The sequence below is a fragment of the Cavia porcellus genome, unplaced genomic scaffold (assembly GCF_034190915.1).
Source record: "Cavia porcellus strain 051 isolate PalLab524CR breed Dunkin Hartley unplaced genomic scaffold, mCavPor4.1 scaffold_5, whole genome shotgun sequence".
Lineage (NCBI taxonomy): Eukaryota > Metazoa > Chordata > Mammalia > Rodentia > Caviidae > Cavia > Cavia porcellus.
This window is the reverse complement of record NW_026947488.1, coordinates 74,107,438-74,129,108: the sequence shown is the minus strand read 5'-3', so window position 1 is coordinate 74,129,108 and position 21,671 is coordinate 74,107,438. Positions and strand designations below refer to the sequence as shown.

The 21,671-nt window shown below is 38.8% G+C and overlaps 2 protein-coding genes across 9 annotated transcripts in view; one reads left to right on the top strand and one right to left on the bottom strand.

The window, feature by feature from the left end:
- The window catches only part of Cp (ceruloplasmin), a 48,768-nt gene that overhangs the window by 18,272 nt on the left and 8,825 nt on the right, over positions 1-21,671 (top strand). For 2 of the 4 annotated variants that reach the window (XM_013159723.3, XM_003476545.5), the window contains exons 9-18: positions 454-665; positions 3,279-3,429; positions 4,668-4,880; positions 5,936-6,140; positions 7,441-7,580; positions 8,813-8,941; positions 11,480-11,586; positions 13,099-13,315; positions 13,687-13,826; positions 14,913-15,075. In XM_013159723.3, the coding sequence (XP_013015177.2) occupies positions 454-665; positions 3,279-3,429; positions 4,668-4,880; positions 5,936-6,140; positions 7,441-7,580; positions 8,813-8,941; positions 11,480-11,586; positions 13,099-13,315; positions 13,687-13,826; positions 14,913-15,075 (1,677 nt within the window). Of the gene's footprint in view, positions 1-453; positions 666-3,278; positions 3,430-4,667; positions 4,881-5,935; positions 6,141-7,440; positions 7,581-8,812; positions 8,942-11,479; positions 11,587-13,098; positions 13,316-13,686; positions 13,827-14,912; positions 15,076-17,920; positions 20,442-21,671 lie in introns of those variants that run through there. The other 2 variants (XM_013159725.3, XM_013159724.3) reach the window with 2 other exon arrangements.
- The window catches only part of Hps3 (HPS3 biogenesis of lysosomal organelles complex 2 subunit 1), a 43,170-nt gene continuing 40,552 nt past the window's right edge, over positions 19,054-21,671 (bottom strand). For all 5 annotated transcript variants that reach the window (XR_010047615.1, XR_010047616.1, XM_063249166.1 and 2 more), the window contains one exon: positions 19,054-19,817. Coding sequence is in view for 3 of the 5 variants with exons in the window: in XM_063249166.1 (XP_063105236.1) it covers positions 19,690-19,817 (128 nt within the window). In the remaining 2 variants the exon portion in view is untranslated. The remainder of the gene's footprint in view (positions 19,818-21,671) is intronic.

The window sequence follows — 21,671 nt, the reverse complement described above, 5'->3', positions numbered from 1 at the left end:
CTTTTTAAAGTCTTATAAGAAGATTAGATATTTATTTTAGGATATTTGAAAAATATTGCAACTAAAGAAAAGAGTAACCAAAATTATTAGACAACCATTATATTTTGTCTGTGCATATATCATGCATATTTTAAGTACGGTTGAGATTACAGCATATAAATATACTTATCACTACAGCTTCATAGTAGAGTTTGTTCTCTTAGCATTATAGGCATTTATGATGCATTCTCAGGAGAGATGTGAGTACAGAGAGGGACACCAATCCAAGACAGGGTCTAGAGAAGGCTTCCTGGGGAAATTACACCAATCTGATACAGGAGCACAAGTAGGATTCCATTCGAACTCATAACAAGAAATTCAGAAGTGGTTTCTCCTCAGCTGAACATACTACTTCGTTGTTCAAATGCCTGCACCGGAAGGTACATTTGCTCTCCTCTGTGGCCTTTCTCACAGGTGTGCGTTCTTCATCCTCCTATGTGACACCCCAGGGAAAGTTTACCTACGAATGGACTGTCCCTGAAGCAGTGGGACCCACTTACGCTGACCCCGTGTGTCTTCCTGGGATGTACTATTCTGCTGTGGATCCCACCAAAAATATATTCACTGGGCTTATTGGGCCAATGAAAATATGCAAGAAAGGGAGTTTGCATGAAAATGGAAGACAGGTAAATCCGATCAGGGAAAAGGGAAAATGATTTGTTAATCTCTTTGAATTTTCATACAGAAAACTCGGGGTTTTGAGGCAGTTAAGGTGTTACAGACCATTTTTGCTTTCAATTTTTCTCAGCTTCATGAGGTCTGTGTTGTGCAAAGGTTTTCATGGCTAACCTGATTGTTCCTAGATGGGCTGGAGGTGAAATTATCGATGGGATCTATGATTCTTTTAATTAAAAAAATTAGATTATGGCTTTTGACCTAGAAACAGTATTATAACTTCATTGCTGTTTGTATCTCTAAAATATTTTATGATGTGCCTATAAAAGATAAGCATTCCTTTAAAATGCCCACATTTCAATTGTCACATCTTAATCGCATACATACTCCTTAATAATGTCAAGTATCCAATCAATGTTCATATTTCCCTGATTGTCTTGTAATTGCTTTGTGTTATTTTAATCAGTATCCAAATAATTACACACATTATATTTGACGTGTTTGTGAAGATTAATTTCTTGCAATTTTTCTATTTGTCCTGGCTTCCATGTCTAGATTCTACTTATTTCACTCTTGTGATGTTTTTTAATCTATTTCCATATTGCCCTTTCTATTTCCCATAGGTCACTGTCTAGAATCAAAGATTTGATCAGATTCAGATTAGATTCTTTTTTGGGAAAAACTACTTCAGATGTGATCCTGTAATTCTATTGCAGAATGCATAGCTGTTTTTCAGTTGGAGATGTTATCTGTCACTGTCGACTGTTTCCTAGATTAAACTAATTAAAGTTATATAATAGTAGTATTCTGATTCCATCATTCTTTGTTTGCTAGCCAGAATTCTTCTATAAACAGAAACTCCCTTTAATGAATTATGTGGTTACCCTGCATAATGAGCTATGTAATCACCCTGACATACGTTATACAGGAAGGAAATGACAAGTATTTTATCTCTTCCCTGTTTTTTCAAGATTCAGACTAATAGTGCTCCTTTAGCACACTTCAGAGAGTCTTTTTTTTTTTTTTTTGTCTTTTTCCTTTTTATCGGTACGAGGGATTGAACTCACGACTGCCTGCTTGCAAGGCAGGCGCTTATGCCGCTGAGCTAAATCCCCAGCCCCACTTCAGAGATTCTTAATACTTTCTTTTCTTTTTACCCATCATTTTATATTTTCAGATTTGAGGGTGTTCACCATTCTGATATGAGATAAATAGTGGCTCTTTATTTCCAGCTTATTATGAATGTTTAAGGAATATTTCATTTGAACTGCTCAAAAAACATCCTGTACTAGGCACAAAATTCATCAGTAAGACAAACCATTTTCCTATTCTAGAAGAACTTATAGCCTAGTATTTGTGGAGGGACGTGGGGAAAACAGGGGGTAGGTGATAAATACACACACAAAATAAAAATAACTTCAGAAAGTGACAAGTGTTTTAAACATAGAATAATGGAAGAGTAAACAGAAATCCTGATAAGGCAGAAATAATATCTGAGGCAAGATCTAAATTTCCAGAAGGCAGCTTTGTAGACACCTCACAGTAAACAAAAGGGAACAGCCAGTGTCAGAATGTCACATCTTATAAAAATGCCACTTTTAGGTAGTATTTTTAACATGAACTCTTGTAGAATTTCTACCTCTAAAGTTCACAAAATCTACGAGGACATTTTTAGGCATAGGTCTCTATTATTAATTTTGTCCTGTTTTTAGTGAAGGTTTGAAATCTGAAAACTAGCTTTTTCTTTATGGTCGTGGACATTTGACTACTATCTCTTATGATTGTGTCCTCCCTTCTATCACTTATCTTTCTAAAGTTACACATACACACTTTTCATCTTTAAATTTTTTTATCTGATTTGTGGGGCTCTCTTTAGATCTCCATCATTAATTCAGTTCTCTGTAGGATCTAACCTTCAAAGTCTCTGCTTTAGTTGGATTTTTTTCACTTTGATAATCTTGCTTTTCCCCTGAAAAAGTGATCTTAGTGAAAAGACATAATACTTTCTAATGATTTTTCATTTGTTCTTATTCCTTAGACTGATTGGCTTTTTCTGAATGGCTTAATGATCTCATAGGCCAGACAACATTTGTGATTATTACTATATTATTATTATTATTATTTTAACCAGGGGTTTGGGGGGTAGTGTGAGAATTTTGTCCAGCAGACTGGAGAGTGTGTGAATCTATTCTAGTTTATTGGCAAGTTATTTCTGTGCTTAAAATAATCAGTCACTCAAACTGCTGCTCCCAAACTGCTGTGCCTTACAGGGATTTTTAGTTTCCTGAATGTGGATGGCATCTTTCCTATTTCCAGGACATACACAAATTTCCCCCATTCTAATGATTTTTAGTGGTTTCAATTGGTATGTACAGTGGGGCAGGAAAAGAGAAGATACAAAGTTTTCAGATGCAGAGAAAGACTCAGCTGTTATGCTGAATCGAAATCCATTCAGCAGATACTAACGTGAGCTTGAATGGACAACTGGAATATTTCATAAGCTTGTTTTACAAAGAGGAGAAGAAAATTCTGTTCACATTCCTTCTTCTGCAGGTCTGTGTGCAACATGTGTGTTTTCCGCTTTACTCACCCTGTCTTCACCTCATTGCTGTCTTCATTTGCAGAAAGATGTGGACAAGGAGTTCTATTTGTTTCCTACAGTATTTGATGAGAATGAGAGTTTACTCCTGGATGATAATATTAGAATGTTTACAACCGCACCCGATCAAGTGGATAAGGAGGATCCAGACTTTCAGGAATCTAACAAGATGCACTGTAAGTACTTCATCTTTCTCAATAAATACAATAACTAATCCGTCAAGTTATTTCAGTACTGCATAGGTAATACTTCTAATTAAACCAAAATGCAAATAGCTTTGTTTACCAGTTAATTTTTAATGTATGACTAAATACAGCAATGCCGAGAGTGATGTCATTGACTATTTAATGTGTCAGTCAATTATCCATCATTTCTCTTAACCCAAAGTAATAAGACATACAAGACATACCAATTAGATGAATGATCCTGGGGCGCAGCCTCAGCATCTGTAGGGACTTGTTAGAAATGCAGATTCTCGGGCCCAGCTCTGACCTAGTAAATCAGAAACTTGGATAATAGGTCCCAGAAATTTAACAAAACCTCTAGGTGATTCTGACATATGCCCAAGTTTGAGAACTACTGGGATCACACTTCCTTCATTGATGACTAAGTAATGACAAGTTCATTATATTATTCAATGTATAAAAGATCTCTGCTCTTATGATTCTCATCCATGACTGCGTATCAAAAACACTTGGGAGCGTTTAAAAACTACCAGTGCCCAAGACAAGCCCAGAGACTTTCATTTAACTGAAGCCTAGAGTCATATTTATTTTTTTCTTAGTGTATTTCTAAAATTACTCCCAGTTAAAAGACAAAAAAAAAATTCAAACTTGAGCTCAAACTGATGCTGTTTTGTACCAGGGTTTTTAACTTTTTTTTTTAAAGCTGGCCCAATTCTAGACACACCACTCACAATCGTTAAAATACTTTCAGTTCTTCGTTTTTCGGTTTCAGAAGTATCAAGAACATTACCTGTTGGAAAGAATGAGAGAAATTTCCTGAATATACTTTCCCTGTTTTTCAAGATGACGCAGAATTTTTCATCTAGAATACACAATCCCAGCCTATGATGTCCAGGAAAGCTGTACTTATGGATTTAGGTGTTCACAAATACGACCACTGTCAGTGCTAAGCAGCCAGAATCTTGTTCTAGCTGGAGAACAGTGAAGTCTCCAGGATGCTGGGACACTAGTGCAGGACCTCAGGGACCACGCCGCCAGCTCTGGCCCCTGGAGCTGGGCAGGGGCTGCCTTGGGTGTGCTGGAGACAAAGAAACACAGCTGGCACATGAAAATGAGGCAGGCTTGGATGAATCTTTTAAAACATAAAATTGGTTTGGAAAGTCAGGGAGGTTGTCATGCATTGATACATTATAAAACTCACTTTCAAATGTTATTCCCAACTTTTACAGCCATGAATGGATTCATGTACGGAAACCAGCCTGGTCTCACAATGTGCCGAGGAGATACGGTTGTGTGGTATTTGTTCAGTGCTGGAAATGAGGCTGATTTACACGGGATCTACTTTTCAGGAAACACGTATCTGTTAAGAGGAGAAACAAGAGACACAGCAAATCTCTTCCCTCAAACAAGACTGAGTCTCCTCATGAACCCTGACACAGAAGGTATATTTCTTTAAAGTGAAGACAAGCCTCTGTTGAGTCTGTTTGTGTGATTTTTATGGAACTGGGACATGTTGGGGTATAAACTCCAAGCCTCCCAAAGTGCCCTTCCTCCCTTTGAAAGGGACAGTCTGGGGCACCATCGGCAAAGGTATACACCAAATAGGTCTAATCTTCTATTAATTGGAGGATGAAGGTCAGACAAGAGCAGAAAGAGCCGGATATAGTTGCCTCTGTTTGCACAGTTGAACCCTCAAGAGCATGCCTCTTTGCAACTGTGATTCTTTTAGACAGATGAGAAAGACTATTCAGGAAATGATTCCCACAGTGGTTCTAAGCCTTTCATCATATTTCTGTAGCCTAGAGGTACTGTTAGCTTGTGGACAGCTTGCAAAGGAATATTTTATTCTAGAGCTGCAGTCATGCAAATTCAGATTCACCTACAGGTGTGACTGTGAGTGAATAAACCAAACTAAAGCAAAGAGAAATGATTCCAATCAAAATACGAGAACATGCTAATTTGTCTCAGGTTTTGTTTGTTCATTATGTGTCACTAAAACTTAAGATCAACCATGGGTTGCCTTTTCATTCATTAAATGTAAACAGAAAACCGAACAAGAAATAAAATGTCTCATGGAGCTGAAATTCTAATACAAGAAGACAGACAAACAAGTATTTTAAAATACGCTGCAGTATGTGAAGTGGTTATAAATACATGGAGAAAAATAGGGCAGGGCAAGAGTTCAAGATTCTCTCAAGAGGTGAAATGAAAAAGAGATCCAAATAAAGGGAGAAAAGGAACTATGTGGACATTTGGGAAGTATTCCAGGGAGAGAAAACACCAAGGGCCAAGGTCCTGAGACAGCTGCACACTCGGCCTGTTACAAAAAACAGTGCAGAGGTCTATGTGGCTGGATGAGGTGAACAGTAGGTGAGGTGGTCAGAGGTCTGGGTAGCCAGGCCATCCGCCATCATGATGAGGACTTTGGTACTGAGTCTGGGTAAGGTGGGGAGCAAAAGAGTGGCTCTAAAATTTTTTTTTTATTTTGCCACTCCAGGGACTTTTGATGTTGAGTGCCTTACAACGGATCACTACAAGGGTGGCATGAAACAAAAATACACTGTGAACCGATGCAAGCGGCCTGAGGATTCCCCTCCCTGCCTGGGAGAAAGGACCTACTACATTGCAGCAGTCGAGGTGGAATGGGATTATTCACCACACCGGGAATGGGAGAAGGAGCTGCATCATTTACAGGAGCGAAAGTAAGTCTCCAGATTCTACTTTCCAGGTGGGCAGCTGAAATTTAGGTTCCCTTTCAGAGCAGATTATGCTAACTTTTAGAAAATGAAACAGTTGTCTTTTAAGCAACAACAAAACGCTTCCCAGGAGGCTCTCCTTATTAATTTTCACTTAATTTTCTCACAGGAAAAGTTCTTTTCTCTCTTTTGATTCTTTGAAGTCACACATCTTGCTTCCCTTCCTCCCTTCCTATTGGATTATTTCCTCATGTTCCTGGCCCTTCCCTGGTCACTGATTTTCAAACTGAACCAAAACTAAGGCCCAAATTCAGAGCTGACATACTATTTTCTTTCCCAACTAGTACTGGCTTATTTTTCCTCCAAAATTTTATTTTTAATCTGATAATCAGTAATTTCACACCACTAAAATCTTTCATATTGCAAATGTGTGACAGGAGAATAGCTGCTCTGTTCTTAAGAACTTGTAAGAAAATACGGTTGAAAGCCATTAACAAGTACTCTGTGGAAAAGTAAAAAATAAATTCAGTTTGAATACACGTAGGTAAAAGGTGGTCACTGAAGCCTCAGAAGCATCCATCTAGAGGAGCATCACCCTACACTTCTAGTTAGCTCTTTCCTATTTTGCCGATCACCTCACTCACATCATATGACCTCCTGATTGGGGGTGGAACTCAGTCACACAGTGGGATGGGCAGATCCGGGAAGCACAGGTCTGGTGACCTACACTTGGGCAGTGTGGCGGGTCGGTTTGATGATGGCAGCTGGATGCAGTCTGCAGGGTAGAGGGGTAAAAGCTTCCTTTGCTGATTGGGACATAATAGATAAAAGGCTACAGGAGCCATTAGGAATCAGTGAAAACTTCAGGGCCGGTGAACGAGTAGAAAACCTATTTCTGTGCCTATCTGTCAGAAATACTGCCGAAACCACAGAACAAGTCATTGATTGAATCTGTACTCATCCAATTTTAAAGGAAACCTAGAGATGCGCTGATTGACTCCCTCATCTAAGGGACAAAGAAAATGAGGCTCCAATGGGCAGTGACCAGCCAGGTCATTCTAGCAAGTAGCACTCAGCCAAGACTCAGGGGGCTTCACTCAGACACTTAAGTGCGGTTTTTCACTACCGCTGTCTAGTTTTAAAATCTTTATATTTTTTTTTTCTTACTGGAGTATAAAATGATTAAAAATAGCCATGGTTACTCTAAAAAACTGTATTTTTATTCGATTTAAAAGTTGAAATTTAACTTCCATTTTCATTAAAACAAATACTAACGTGAGGGCTGCTTTTTTTTTTTTTTTTTAAGTGTTTCAAATGCATTTTTGGACAAGGGCGAGTTTTACATAGGCTCAAAGTACAAGAAAGCTGTGTATCGGCAATATACCGACAACACGTTCTCGGTGCCGGTGGAGAGGAAGGCTGAAGAGGAGCACCTGGGAATTCTAGGTAGGTTAACGGCATCTTTTTTTCAGGTGTGGGCTGGCCACAGCTATGCTGCTTTGTGTGGCAGCGGTCAGTACCTCTCTGTGGGCTTCTTTATATTCAAATCGAATTTTTAAAGAGCAGTAAATAAATCAATATGAGACGTTTAAACCAGCAATTGTGATGCTCATCTGTAATCCCAGCACTCTGGAGGCTGAGACAAGAAGATTACAAATTTAAACCCAGCCTGTGCTGTTTAGCATTTAGCTGTTTCAAAATTTAAAAAAATAAAAGTAAAATGGCTGGAGATGTAGCTCAGCGCAGAGGCCCTGAGTTAAATCGCAAGTATCACAAAAAACAAACAAAATTATGTTTATTAAAGAAAATGGTTTAAAATATATTACTTATCTCTGTCAGTTATCAAATTATGTTTGGTATTTATCATAATTGATTCTTGGTAAAGTTCCAAGGAAACTACTTCCTAGTGAATTTCTTGACCAAATTCCCCAATATCTCATCCCACCAAAACAACAACAAAAAATAGACATTTACCTTCCTTTATTTTTTGTTAAATGGATATTTACTTTTAAAATTAAGATTTAAATGGTTAATGATGAGATTACATATAGAATTTATTTTATATATATTATTTATATGTATTGTACACAAGGCAAAGGGAAAACTGCTTTCAGTTTTTGCAGAGCCACTTTAAGAATACCCAACTTGTTCTGAGAATTTTCTTGAAAGTTCTCGAGTGCAGGAAGCCCCGTCCCCAACCCCTTGTTTCCAGCCATCAGAGTTCCTGGGGGCTTATCTTCAGTGCCTAAGTAAGACACCTCAGGGAAAGGGGCACTGTTGCTGGGCAACAGAAGCTAACATTCCCTAGAGAGCGGAACTGGGAGAGGAAGCCTTTTTCTTTTGAATTTGATACCAAGGAAGGTGTGGGATTTCAAATGCTGAGAAAGGTTAGGGAGTGCTGCAAAATGACTCCTGACCAGACCTGTACCTTGCAGACTTCCAGGCCCAAACCCTGAATAATAGCTATACCGCAGCCTCCGTATTTACAGGGAACCTTCTCCTGTGTTTTTATCCCAAATTCTCTGGAACTATCAGTCCAGCGCTACAATGGCACAAAGCCACAGGGCAGAAAACAGACTGCAGACTTCATGCTGAGAAAGTTACCCCATCTTTGCCTTTCTTACTAAGAAGTTTCAATCTGATGAATACATAAAGCACTTTCTTTTCACCATTCTCAGGTCCACAACTTCATGCAGATGTTGGAGACAAAGTTAAAATTGTCTTTAAAAACATGGCAACAAGGCCCTACTCCATACATGCCCATGGGGTGAAAACAGACGATCCTAAAGTTCCTGAAACACTACCAGGTACTCTTGGTGGGGGGAAGCGCCTTACACTTCGTAGTCTTTCCACGAATGACTAGTCTCACAGAAGTGTGTCTTCCAAGCAAGTGTGACTCGAGGAAGTGAAGAGGGAGGTGGCAGGTGAGGGAAGACAGGGAATGGTCTGCGTGTCTGTCTAGCACATTTCCATGTCACACAGTCCGGTGGTGAGACACTGCACACTCCGGCAACTTTGAAAGCTTGAGGCAGGCAGCCTATGAGCTTGAGCCCCGTCTAAGCAAAACAGTGACTTAATAAGATCTTGTTTCAAGTTTTTTAAAAAAGAAAGGGCTGAGAGTAATTGCTCAGGGCAAACGCCCTAGATTCACTGGGGGTGAGGGCAGACAGAGATGGTCTATAGGAGAGCTCTGAGATACAAAAATGGAAGGCACTGGGCAAGCACAAATACCCGAGGGTTCATCAGGGGAGCCTCCCCCATGCACAACTACCACACATCTCAGAGAGCATCGAATGCACTGCAGGGGGTTGTGCCTGTATCCCAGGGCCCCAGACGGGGTCCAGAGAGCCAGGGCTGCCGCTTAATACTTTGAAATCCTGTATCTAGTCCAGAGTCTGGCATGTTCTAGTGCTCAACAAGTTTTTATTGAACACAGCATGGAAACAGTGTGGGTTATGAGTCTCTTTAATTGGAACTGTGTTTTTCTATTAGGGGTAAAGTTGGCTTCTATAAAAGCATTTTTCAGTAACTCAGCAGTTCCCAAACATGTCAACTGAGAAGAAATAACTTTATTATAAATTTAGGGGAATAGGAATAAAAATCCCTACCCTTATGGTCACCATGGTCTTCTGAGGAGGTAAGTTAATCTCCTGAGGAAAAGAAATACATTCACAATGGTGAGATAAAAACAATTATATGGAAACGCAAGGCAGGTCTTAGGTAGGGCTATCAGGGCCTTCTTTGAGGAAGGTGACAATGCCTGCTCCTGTCTCTGGGAGGGGAGATCCTAAGCCCTCAGGATAAGAGCAGCATGATGTGTCTGAAAAACAGCAAGGAGGCCAGAAGAGAAGGCAGAGCGAACAAGGACAAGTGTTTTGGCAGATGGGAAGCAAGGACAACAGGGGCTGGGTAGGGCCACAAGGACCTGGGACTTGAGGTTTATTCTAATCACCCAGAGGAGGATTTGAGCTGAACGGTGATGCTCTGAGGAACACTTTATAAGGCAGGTTCTAGGTGATGTGTGGATAAGTGACTGTTGGGTTGAGGGGGCAAGCGCAGCACCAGTGAACGACTGCAATCATCTGAAATAAAAAATATATCCGATGGTGAACTACTGCAATCACCTGATTTTTAAAAATTTATCAAATTATCATGATTTGGAACAGCAGCTGAAGTGGTAAGAAGTCGTATTTCAATTTTATCTTAAAAGCCGGGCTAAAAATACCTACTGACAAACTGGCCAGTAGGGAGTGTTAGGGAACAGAGAAGCCAAGGATGAGTCCCAGGTTTGGGACACTGGCCACTGGCGGACAAGCAGGGTGGGAAGGACAGCAGAGAAGGAAATGTAAGTTCCAGCTTACAGTCATAAATAAAAGCAGAGATGGAGAGATAATATGTTCAGGCAGTAGATCAACTAAAATGTCAGACATTTTGCTTAAAGAGTAAAGACACGGGAACAGCTAAGAATGAGGACTGGAGAAAAATGGAGCCTATTACATCCCTTGAGCACATCTGTCAGGTCTTGCTGGATTCCCTAGCTAAGATCTGTCAAGCTCTGCTGAGTCGAAGTCTGACAGTGATATTTACAGATGTAATATGCAGAAACCTACATACAGGAGTGGACAGTGACTGTGGTAAGGATTGGTGAGTGACGTGGCAGAGTCAAGGCATACAAGACGCTCTGGGGTGACTGGGATGGAGATGAGACTGTAGCAGGGCCAGGAGCGCATGGGAAGGAGGTGGGGGCTTGGCAAGGTCAGCGGTTGGAACTACTGGCCACTTTCAAAGTGCCAGGGATCAGGATGTGATTACAAGCTACATGTCACAGAGCAGTGATGGAACTGTGTGTGGTATGACAGAGCAGGTGAACAAAATTGTGTAAGTCAGTGATGAGCTCACAGCTCACTGAGGATTTTGGTGAGCACTCAAAGTAGAAAAGAAGCCACGGCAAAGTTGAGAGAATCCCACAGGCGGGTTCCTACACACAGACACAGAGATGGCCACTACACAGGGAAGATGCCACCGGAGGATACCTTGCTAGCTGAAAAAAAGTATATTATGAAAACTTTTCTAGCTTAGAAAAGTTTGATTTACAGTTTCTTCAAATTATACTGGAATGGCCACCTCTTGGCTTTGTGGTATGACAGGTAGAGCGTAAACAATTAATTCATAGTTAACACACATGCATGCGCACACACACACACAGAGTTGATCTTTAACTTCCTGAAGTTTGAATACCACCTTTTTTTGAAACTACACTGACATTTCCAGTTACTAGGTTACTGGTTATCAGGGTCAAATAACAACTAAATATAACCAGATCTATTAACCCTTGATTAATTTAGGTGAAACTCGCACTTATATATGGCAAATCCCAGAAAGATCTGGTGCTGGACCACAGGATTTGGCCTGTATCCCGTGGGTTTACTATTCAACTGTGGATCAAGTGAAGGTAAACTTTAAATCATTTGTGTTTTGTGACAATTACCAAAATAGACACACAATTGAAGGAAGGTCAGGTTAGAGCTTTCCTGTGCTCCAACTGTGTTAAAATTCCAGGAAAGTATGCTACATTGCAATTTCTTTCACTTTTCAAGCTTGCTTATTTTTGAAGATAATTATAACTCTTTCATGGGTGCTGATTATAGATAACAGAGCACTTAAATATAAATGTAGTATTTTATTTCCCTTTTGATATAAAAATATGTTGAACTCAAAGAACTAAGGCACGTGGTTTTAGAGTTCATTACATGAGTTAATAAAAAAAGCTGATGCTAACAGCCAATGACAGACCTGAAGGTATTGTTTGATGAAGTATTTCAAAACCCAAAATAGTTCTCAATAACCACAAATCAGAAGGGACACTCAGGCTGTTCTGTAGAATTACATCTCTAGTCTCTCTTGAGTTCTCACCCTGTTCACACATATACTGGGCCCCTCTACCAGTAGTTGCCACAGACTTAGCAACTGTAAAATACATATGGGGATCTTCTTCTACCTCCTCCTGTACTTCCTGTTACAATAAACCGCATCAGAAGAACCAAATCTCATTGGTTTAAGCAGGAACTCTAAATTAACAAGCACCTACTTCCGCTTCACTTTCTCAAGCAATGATCCTCCCTGTATAGCTCAATCCATTCCTTCTCTCCACCACACAGTTCAGGTTCTTCAGTCTGCCTCAACTACTGCCATGGCCATAGCTTCCAGATTCAAGTCTCTTCCAAGTCTTTTCTACTTCACCAGAATGACGCATTAAAATGCAAATTTTCTATCATTTTTCTGTCCAATTTTTCAATGACTACCTCTGATGCATAACATGAAATCTGGAAAGCACTTCACAGACCTAAACTGTCATCAACGACCTGCATCTAAACCAAACTCCTCACAAATTTAAGAGTGAACTGTGTGATCTTCCTCTGTGTGTCCATCAGCATTCTCTGTAATTCCATTGCTTCACTGCAGGTAACACTTTTCTCTCTCGCATTTCTTTTTTGAGATAGGGTCTCACAGTGTGGTTCAGGCTGGCCTTGAACTCACAGTTCCTTGCTTATATTTTTTTCTGTTCTTCTATTTTCCGTAGAGGGCAGGGCCTTGTTTCATTCTTGATGGCCTTATAATGACTGGCACAACGCTTAGCACAGCCTCCTGAGTTCACGAGGGTATGGGATAAACAAAGCAATGCTCTTTATCTGGGTAAATTGCTGCTCATTAGCTAAGCCAATTTTTGGCCCCTGTGTGTGTTTCACTGACACATTCCTACCCAGCCTATTCACTACTGTTCCACCTTAACTACTTAAAGTGAGTTAAAGTCTCACTTTAACTACTTAAAGTGAGAAGCATCACATGGGGCCAAGTCTGCTGCTTACATCAGCCCCTCCAAAATTTCTGACACCAGGGCAGGTGAGGTCGCAGTTCTCAAATCTTGACCTACACTGCAAGGATGACTGATGTTGTTTGTTTTCAGGATCTCTACAGTGGATTGATTGGCCCACTGATTGTATGTCGGAAGCCTTACATGAAAGTATTCAATCCCAAAAAGAAATTGGAATTTTCTCTTCTGTTTCTAGTATTTGATGAGAATGAATCTTGGTACTTAGATGACAACATCAAAACATACTCTAAGAATCCCAAGAGAGTAAACAAAGAAAACGAAGAATTCATAGAAAGCAATAAAATGCATGGTATGACAAATGATTCTAAGCCCATTTTTCTTCTTTCAAGTAAAATTTTATTAGAGACTACTTGTTTGCTTTAAATTACTTTCCTCACTTTGTGAGGAGAATCCTGTCCAACAAGTGAACTCTGTTTAGAATAACTTACCAATTTCTCTCCCAATTCTAAATCTCATCCTCTTAAATTCAAATGTAGGATTTAAGCCTTCTGGTTCAAAGTGACAAGCAGGGTGTGACATCAGTGACCTTCAAATATTCATCTCTCTCATGTGTAGCAAAATCAGTGGTATCAAAAAGACTCCTTCCATGAACTTATACTTTCTCTGAAGCTTTTGGTTTAAAATATCCTGAAAGGTGATATGAAATCATGTTTTCTCTAGCTATCAATGGAAGACTGTTTGGAAACGTAGAAGGCCTCACAATGCATGTGGGGGACGAGGTCTACTGGTATCTGCTAGGCATGGGCAATGAAGTGGACTTGCATACTGTGCATTTTCACGGCCACAGCTTCCAGTACAAGGTAAGAGCTATCCATGGCAGTCACTCCTGCTGCATTTGGATGTTTTCATACAAAGAATTTATGAAATATTTATGAAAATTTGAAAGTTTCAAAGATTGCAGTAATTTCAACCGATACTCCAGCCCTGTTATACCATGGGTTCTTTTGATTCTGTCTTTACTGGATTTCAGTGGAGCTCTGTTCACACATTTTAAGTAAGGCATTTGAGTGGAAATGCTAACAAGGAGGGTAGGAGTGATCATGTGATGATCAGCCAGTCAGCAGAGATGAGGACTAGGCTTTAGCACAACTTTTCTAACCTGCTGGGTCTGGGTTAGGTAGGTCAAGTGGCCTGAAGCAAGCGAGATCAGTAAGGTGTCAAACAACTGACCTCCTGGGATCTCAATCCTGCTTCCATTCCTGACCCTCTGCTGATTTCAGCAGGAACCAATGGCTCTTTTGGAAATGTTTTTTTTTCTCATCATTGAGTTAATGCAGAAAACAAAGCTACTGAAAAAGCTACATTGCAGAAAGTTCATTTTATAATGTGAATTTTGTTTATACAGGTATATTATGTTCTTAGTGGACTTCCAATTTGATCCCTATGGAAATATATCTAACTCTTGTCTCTAGATGAGACTCTGCCTACACTACCCCTTTTTGCTGGCTTCTGTCCATGGGCCTCTTCTGCTGTTACCTGTGTTATTCTCTCTGCCCCATAGTTTCACAGACAAGATAGTCTGGGATCTGCAAGGGTGAGGTTGGGGCCTAAGTGGGGGACACAGTTCAGTTCCTCCATCCAGTTCAAGTCACAGTACAGAAGGTCACAAGTAGTCCAGACTACTGAACTCCCTCTCATCACACATTTTCTATCCTTTATGCCCACCAGGTGAGTCTATAGCACTGAGGCCATGAGGAAAAACAAGGTCCAGGACCACGTATCTCATTGTCTGAATTAAGCAGAAATATGCAGACTCAGTGACAGTGAGACAGACAGAGACAAAGAGACTGACTTACCAATTTTTCTAATATTCCTGAGCTAGTAATTTAAAGAATTATTTGGGTGAACTTTTATAAATATTGTATTTGTCATTTTTCTAATTTAAGCACAGAGGCATTTATAGCTCTGATGTCTTTGACATTTTTCCTGGAAAATTCCAAACCCTTGAAATGGTTCCGAAAACACCTGGAATTTGGTTACTCCACTGCCATGTAACTGACCACATTCACGCTGGGATGGAAACCATCTACACCGTTCTGCCAGGCGAAGGTGAATATATAGTTAGTAATTCTACAATTCATGTATTATAATTCAGATGCTATTTTGCCTAAGAACTTTCCCCAATAGGAAGCATCTGTGAATCTGCTGTGGTGCTTTCTTCCCTCTACTTCCATTAGAGACTTTTTTTCTGCTAATAGTGAGGGGTACTGCCCATGTTCTGAGAGCTGGTACTCAGAACACAGCCAGCAGTCTTTAAGCCAATACAGCCACCATTTGATGCAACGCAATTATAACTAAAGTTGACACAAAAAGTAGTCATATTAGTTATTTACCAAGAAACAAACTACGACTTTCAAGGTATGTTTAGAATTTAATTTCTTTAATAGAAAACATGAATTTTTTTCTAGGTAGCAGCTGAACAAAGATAAGCCCAGGTCAATCCAATGACCCCAAAATTACATGATTTCATTGTGTGAGGGATCCAGAAAAAATAAATTTAAATTCCCCCCGTCACCAACTTCTGCAACAGTCTCCTACATGAGCATGCACACACACACATACACACACCCTAAAACTACAGAAAATGAAGAGCCTTTTTGTGATCACATTATAAAGAATGAAATTCCTGCCTTGTAGATAAAGGTTTTGGTCTCTCCTGAGTTTCTAAATTCATGAATGTTGGAAATGGAAACGGCCAATTCAACAGGAAAATTATGTAAATTATGTTTTCTCATCAAAAATGGGGAAATATATAAATGAAAGACAATGTAGAAATGAATATATTTCAAGCTTTATCCTTAATGCAAATGAAGTAGAATTTCTGCTTCTGGTTCTTACAAGAAATCTTCTGTCATGAAAACTACCTTCATTAAAGTTCCTTGTATTACAAAGAACAGTTACTAATAAAAACAGGAAAAGGCAAATAAACCACCAAGTTTAACATGTTCCCACTGGTTTGCACCACCACTGCTACATGTGTCACTGTACTGCCAGGTGGCCTGTTCCACCTGATGCAACTGTCCCACCCCGCCTGATGGGACAGTCACGCATGCAACACCGGGCTTCAGAGCTCCCTGCCAGCAGCGAGACATGTAAATTACAGCCCCACTGTAAATGTGATAATGCCAGGAACTTGACTAATGTGAAGAGTCAAAAGGCTGGGGTCAAAAACTAAAATACTCTCTAAAGGACAGGAACTTGCAGGTAAACCAAACAAAAGGACGATCTTGCTCAGAGGGAACACCAGGCACATTTGGGAAATTCACATGAGCAAATGCTTGGCATGTGGAGATGACACCACAGGTGAACCCCACATACACAGACACTGAAGACACCTGCACTATGTACGCATCTGGAGGAGGAGAGGGAGATGACTGCTTGGCTAAGGAAGGAGAGACTGTTTTAAAGCTGTACAAAAAAATGGTAGCACAAATAGCAAATGAGAAAGAAAACACGTATTAGGAAGAATTACCAATAATCCTAGCACTTTAGGAAACAGAAGGACGGTAAAATCAAGCCCAGCCAGAGAAGCTTAACAAGACCTTGTCTGAAAAAATTTTAAAACATGGTGAGGGATGTAGCTCAGTGAGGTGGTCCGGGTTCAATTGAGTACCAAAAAATAATAACAAAGAAAGAAAGTTTAAGAGAAATTTGACTTTTACAAAGATGAAAACTATTGTTTGGGGCTTTAAAATGCAGTAATAGACAAAATATAGTTGTAACTATACACAAAAAAGTAGGGAGGCAAGTGAATCAGCCTGAATTATCTGTAAGTATAAGGTGGATAAAGCTTTGAGAAAAGCTACATGCCAGAAAAGTGCCTGGCTACCAGGACACAGGCAAGAGAGCACATAAAGGAAAAATAAAATACTGTTGCATTATGTACCAGGCTATAACTGTTTCCACAGAGAGAGAGAGAGAGACAGAGAGAGAGAGAAACAACCAGAAAAGAATGGTAGACATCTTCTCATTCTGAATGTAAACGTTTCACTTCTCCATCAAAAGCAGCACGTAAAATCAACTCACGCAAATGTAAAGAGTCCATTGCTAATCTGTGACTGTTCTGTGATAGTCAGCCTTTTAGATACTAATTACAGAAAGGAATGCCTGCTTGGCTTTAAATTTCTTACAGGTGGGGACTACACATTTGTATCTCTAATTAAGTATCCAAGTCTAACACAATACTCTTTTTGGTGATAATAACATTAGTTCAGTAAGTTACGTTTTTAAAACTTTCTTTGCATATAATTTCATTCTTACAGAAAAGATATAGGAGTAAAACAAAGAACTCTCGAATGCCCTCCATTCAGATTGCCCAGATACTAATTTTTACCCAGCCATAGCTGCTTTCTTATTCTCTCCATCTCCTTTCTCCTGCTCTCAATACATATACCCTTGTGTCTGTGTATGCAACTGTATATACCCAGGTTCCCTCAAACCAAGAATATTCTAGTACATAGCCATAATTACCTCAAATCAAGAAATTAAGTGATTAAAAACTACAGATCTTCTTCAGATTTCACCAGTCATCCTTTAAGAAGAGGTACTATGTACAAAGGGAAATAGCAGATCATGCCCTTACTGCTGGCGAATCTCTTCATCTCCCTCACGCTGGAAGTTCCTGTTTGTTTTGCTATACTGGGGCTTGAACCCAAGGTCTTCTCCCTGAGCTGCTTCTCCAGCTCTCTTGTATTTATTTATTTTTTGTGACTGAGTCTTGCTAAGTTGCCCAGGCAGGACGTGAACTTGCCACCCTCCCGACTCAAGACTCCCAGAGTGCTGGAATTACAGGGGTGCCCCTCAGTGCCTAGCAGTTCCCCCATCTTTTGTCTTTCACAGGAAGAGTACAGGGCAGTCACTTAATGGAATGCTCATCAACTGTTTTTTTTTCTAGTTTCCTCAGGGTTAGGCTGAGGCTACAGATTTTTGGCAAGACTGTCACACAAGTGATGCATTTTCCTTGGAACCGCATGTCAGAAGGAACAAGATAGTGATTTTTTCCAGGATTGGTTAAAAGTTTCAGCTTTTGCAACAGTGGTATATGACAAGTTCATTCACTGTAAATTTACTATTTTCCCCTTTATAATACGATCCTTGCAGGACAGAAATAATTCTCCTTTAATTAAAGCATTATAAGAATGAGATTTTTAAGCATATAAAAAGTAGAAAACTATAAATAAATTGATGAAACAAAAGAATACTTAAAAATTAGAATACATTTAATGCATAATTTACTAACCTTTTAAACCATATAAAATATATGACTTTAAATAATGGTCTTAAAATTTCTTTTTCTATAGAGATCAAGTATTGATGAAAGAAATTGGTGATAAGTGGGAAAAAAAGACAAAACAATGGTTCATAACAAATGTGTGTGACAGTGCTGAATGGAAAATTTACTGTGGAATGGCTATAAATATTAAAAACAAAAGACTGGAAACACATCTCTGTGCACTTAAGGGGGAATGCCATTATTTTTTGTAGATGGAAATATAATAAACTATACATGGAAAACGACTATATAATAGGAAACACAATTGACTCATACAGACCACTGATACTGCCACTCTTAGGACACCAGAAAACTACATTAAAAACAAATCTATGACCAGATATCCTGATGGTATTCAAAGGGTCACTATTTATTAAAATGTGTCCAACCATCATCTTCCCATCAAGACCTCCAACATCTTACTGAATACCTAAGGAGCCAGTGGGCATGGGGGTGAAATAAACATAAAACAAAAATACATCAATCCGAGCTTTGAACCCTTGAAAACATGGTCAAAATGACTGTATCTGAAAACTGGAGAAAGGCAGAGATTAAGAAACAATGCTTGTATATTATATTCCGGTTAAAAAAATTAATAAAATAATAAGAGGTTGCTACCAGAAAAAAGACCAAACTATTGTATCAGACACCAGGCAATTTGAAGTTTTCCCCCACCTTTAACTGGATTCAACAGACATATTACTGAGCTCAACTTGGACTCAAAATTGTTTAACAAGAAGTCGAAAAAGAAGACATTGTGGATGTCATGATATAGTTTTTTATTTTCACATTTACTCTAGCTGAAAGACCAAGAATACATATCAGCAAAAATGGCAACAAAGTTTTGGGTGAGAAACATACGGCACTCAATGATTCACAGGAACCAGCTTCATTGCATTCAGAGAGAAACACAGTATGAGTTTTAAAAGTTACAAGAAAATAATGTTTAAATCTTTTATTGTAACAAAACATTTACATCTTTCTCAAAGAGAATCATTTAAGAAGAAAAGTAACCCAGTAGAGAAATCCGGAAAATTCAAGAAGATTCTAGACACGTGGAGAAGTTTTCTCATAGTGTTCCCGGGATGAAAATGCCTGTTACGTCCTCAAACAAGTCGCTGGTCTTCCTTGGAATAAAAGTCAGTGTCTACCTTTACAAACAGCATTTCTTTGAGGAAGTCTTCCACCGTGAAGCTTTTTTACATTCTGTACAATTAAGTGGGTTCAGGATATAATTAAGAAATCAATAGTTCCTACCACTTGGTAAAATAAGCATCTTGAATTCATCTCTTAAAAAATAAAATCATAGACTTGTTTTTTTTTTTAATCTGGCGCTGAATTTTTAAAAATTCAGTTTCATATGCTCTTGTGGCATTTTTCAAATTACACCTTCATGCCAACGATTTCTTTCGACTACAATAAAGAAGATAAGGCAAGAAAAATGCTGCAGTGCCATCTTCTGGGAGAACGTTCAAGAAATCTCTTAATTCTAGGTCCACAGCAACAACTGACAATGTTTCTGTTTATGGGAAAGAAAACCTGGATTAGAACCGAATATTTGATTTTCATTTTAGCCCATCAATTAAGAGCTAATTCAGACAATAAAGTGTTAGAACAAAGAAAAAAACAAGCCTCTTCAATCCACAGATTATGTTTTAATAGCTTAATGTATCTTTTCTAGAATCCTGTAAAATCTATTGTATTATAGGAGTTGCTATTTCACTGCTAGATTACGACATTACTTTTCAACAGACTTCTATTCTCTAAAGAAAAATATACTCATTTGAATACATTTTAGTGTTAGAGGGCTATTCTGTACTAACATACAGACTGTTTGCTAGTCCGGGAAAAACCATAAGCTATTAGGTAACACTTTCAAAAACTGGTTCTGTTTATTATGAAATTTTCATATTATTAAACACAAATCTATTTTCATGACTATTACCTTTTATTCTAAACTGCAAAGGTGTGCTAATAATCATTTTCAATGTTAAGGAAATTTTTCTAGCATTTTTGTAAAGATAATGTTATTTTATGATTCTATTACTCCTTAATAGATACATGCTCTCCCAAAAAGAGTGACACCTACGTACAACTTTCCCAATAAACGTGCATGTGATCTTACACCTGTATCCACACCTCATTCCCTGTGTGATTCTTGTATGCCCTCCAATTACTCTATTTGCTGAGTTCATAATTTCTATCCTAAGTCATGTCTAATATCCAGTGATCTATTATGCTTTACACAAAGGATTAACACCTTGCTGAAAAGTTAGTGAACGAAGCAGTCACTAGTGGAAAGATCTCTAGCTCTGGCGTAAGACAGACTTACAGAGGGAACCACACACCACAACCTACTAGTTGAGTGAGCTTAAGGAAATCATTTCAGCCAGATATGGTGGTACATGCTTGTAATCTGAGCACTTAGGAGGCTGAGGCAGGTAGATCGCCACGAGCTCAAGGCTACTCTAAACTTCATAGCAAAACCTTGTTTCAAAACAAAAACAAAAACTACTACCTATCTTACAAAATTTGTGTAAAAAAACATGAATTACTGATGGTCTCCTGTTGAGTGAGTGCACGTAAATCTTAGATAGTTGTTAGATTAAAAAAAAAAAACTGATTTGGGGACTATAGAGCCAACAGAAATGTCATCAGTGCCCAATTATCTTTTCCCAAAAAGAAAGGTTACTGCAGGTTACACCATCTAGAAAAAGGTCTATACCTTGCATCTGTATTTTAATAGTTGATACAGTAGTTTTGTGCATGTTTTAATTTTATTTCTTCAAACATCATTTAAGATTTTGATTGATATAATGTATGCCTCATCCTAGAGAGATTATAGTAGGTAATATGCTTGATTTACAGTTGGGAAAATTAAGGCTAAAATATTAATTTGTCTATTCACATACCAGCTACCCAAATCTAGAAGTTGACCAAGAATAACCTATAATATAAATACACAAGTTTAAAACTGTCTACCATGTCTAAAAACTGTTTATCAATTGGTAAAAATAGCTATGTCCAGCTGGTGGGATTGAAGATGACTTTTTAATTATCTTTGGAATTTACAATGATACTACACCTTTTAAAGCACAGCTCATTACAAAAGGAGTAACAAATGCTTTCTTTAAACAAGCCATCTGCTAACCCATTTCATGTTAGTGCAGTGGCTCTCAGCTAAGACAAATTTCCCCCTCGGAGCCACCTGGAAACATTTTTATTAGCCATAACTTGTGCAGTGCTACTAGCCAAAGTCAAAGTCAAAGAGGAAACTTCCCCACACATGGGCAATTTTCAAACTGCAAAGGTTGGAAACAGTGTGTTAAAGACCCAAGAAATCAAGTTCCTAAACATATTTGTGTTCCTAACC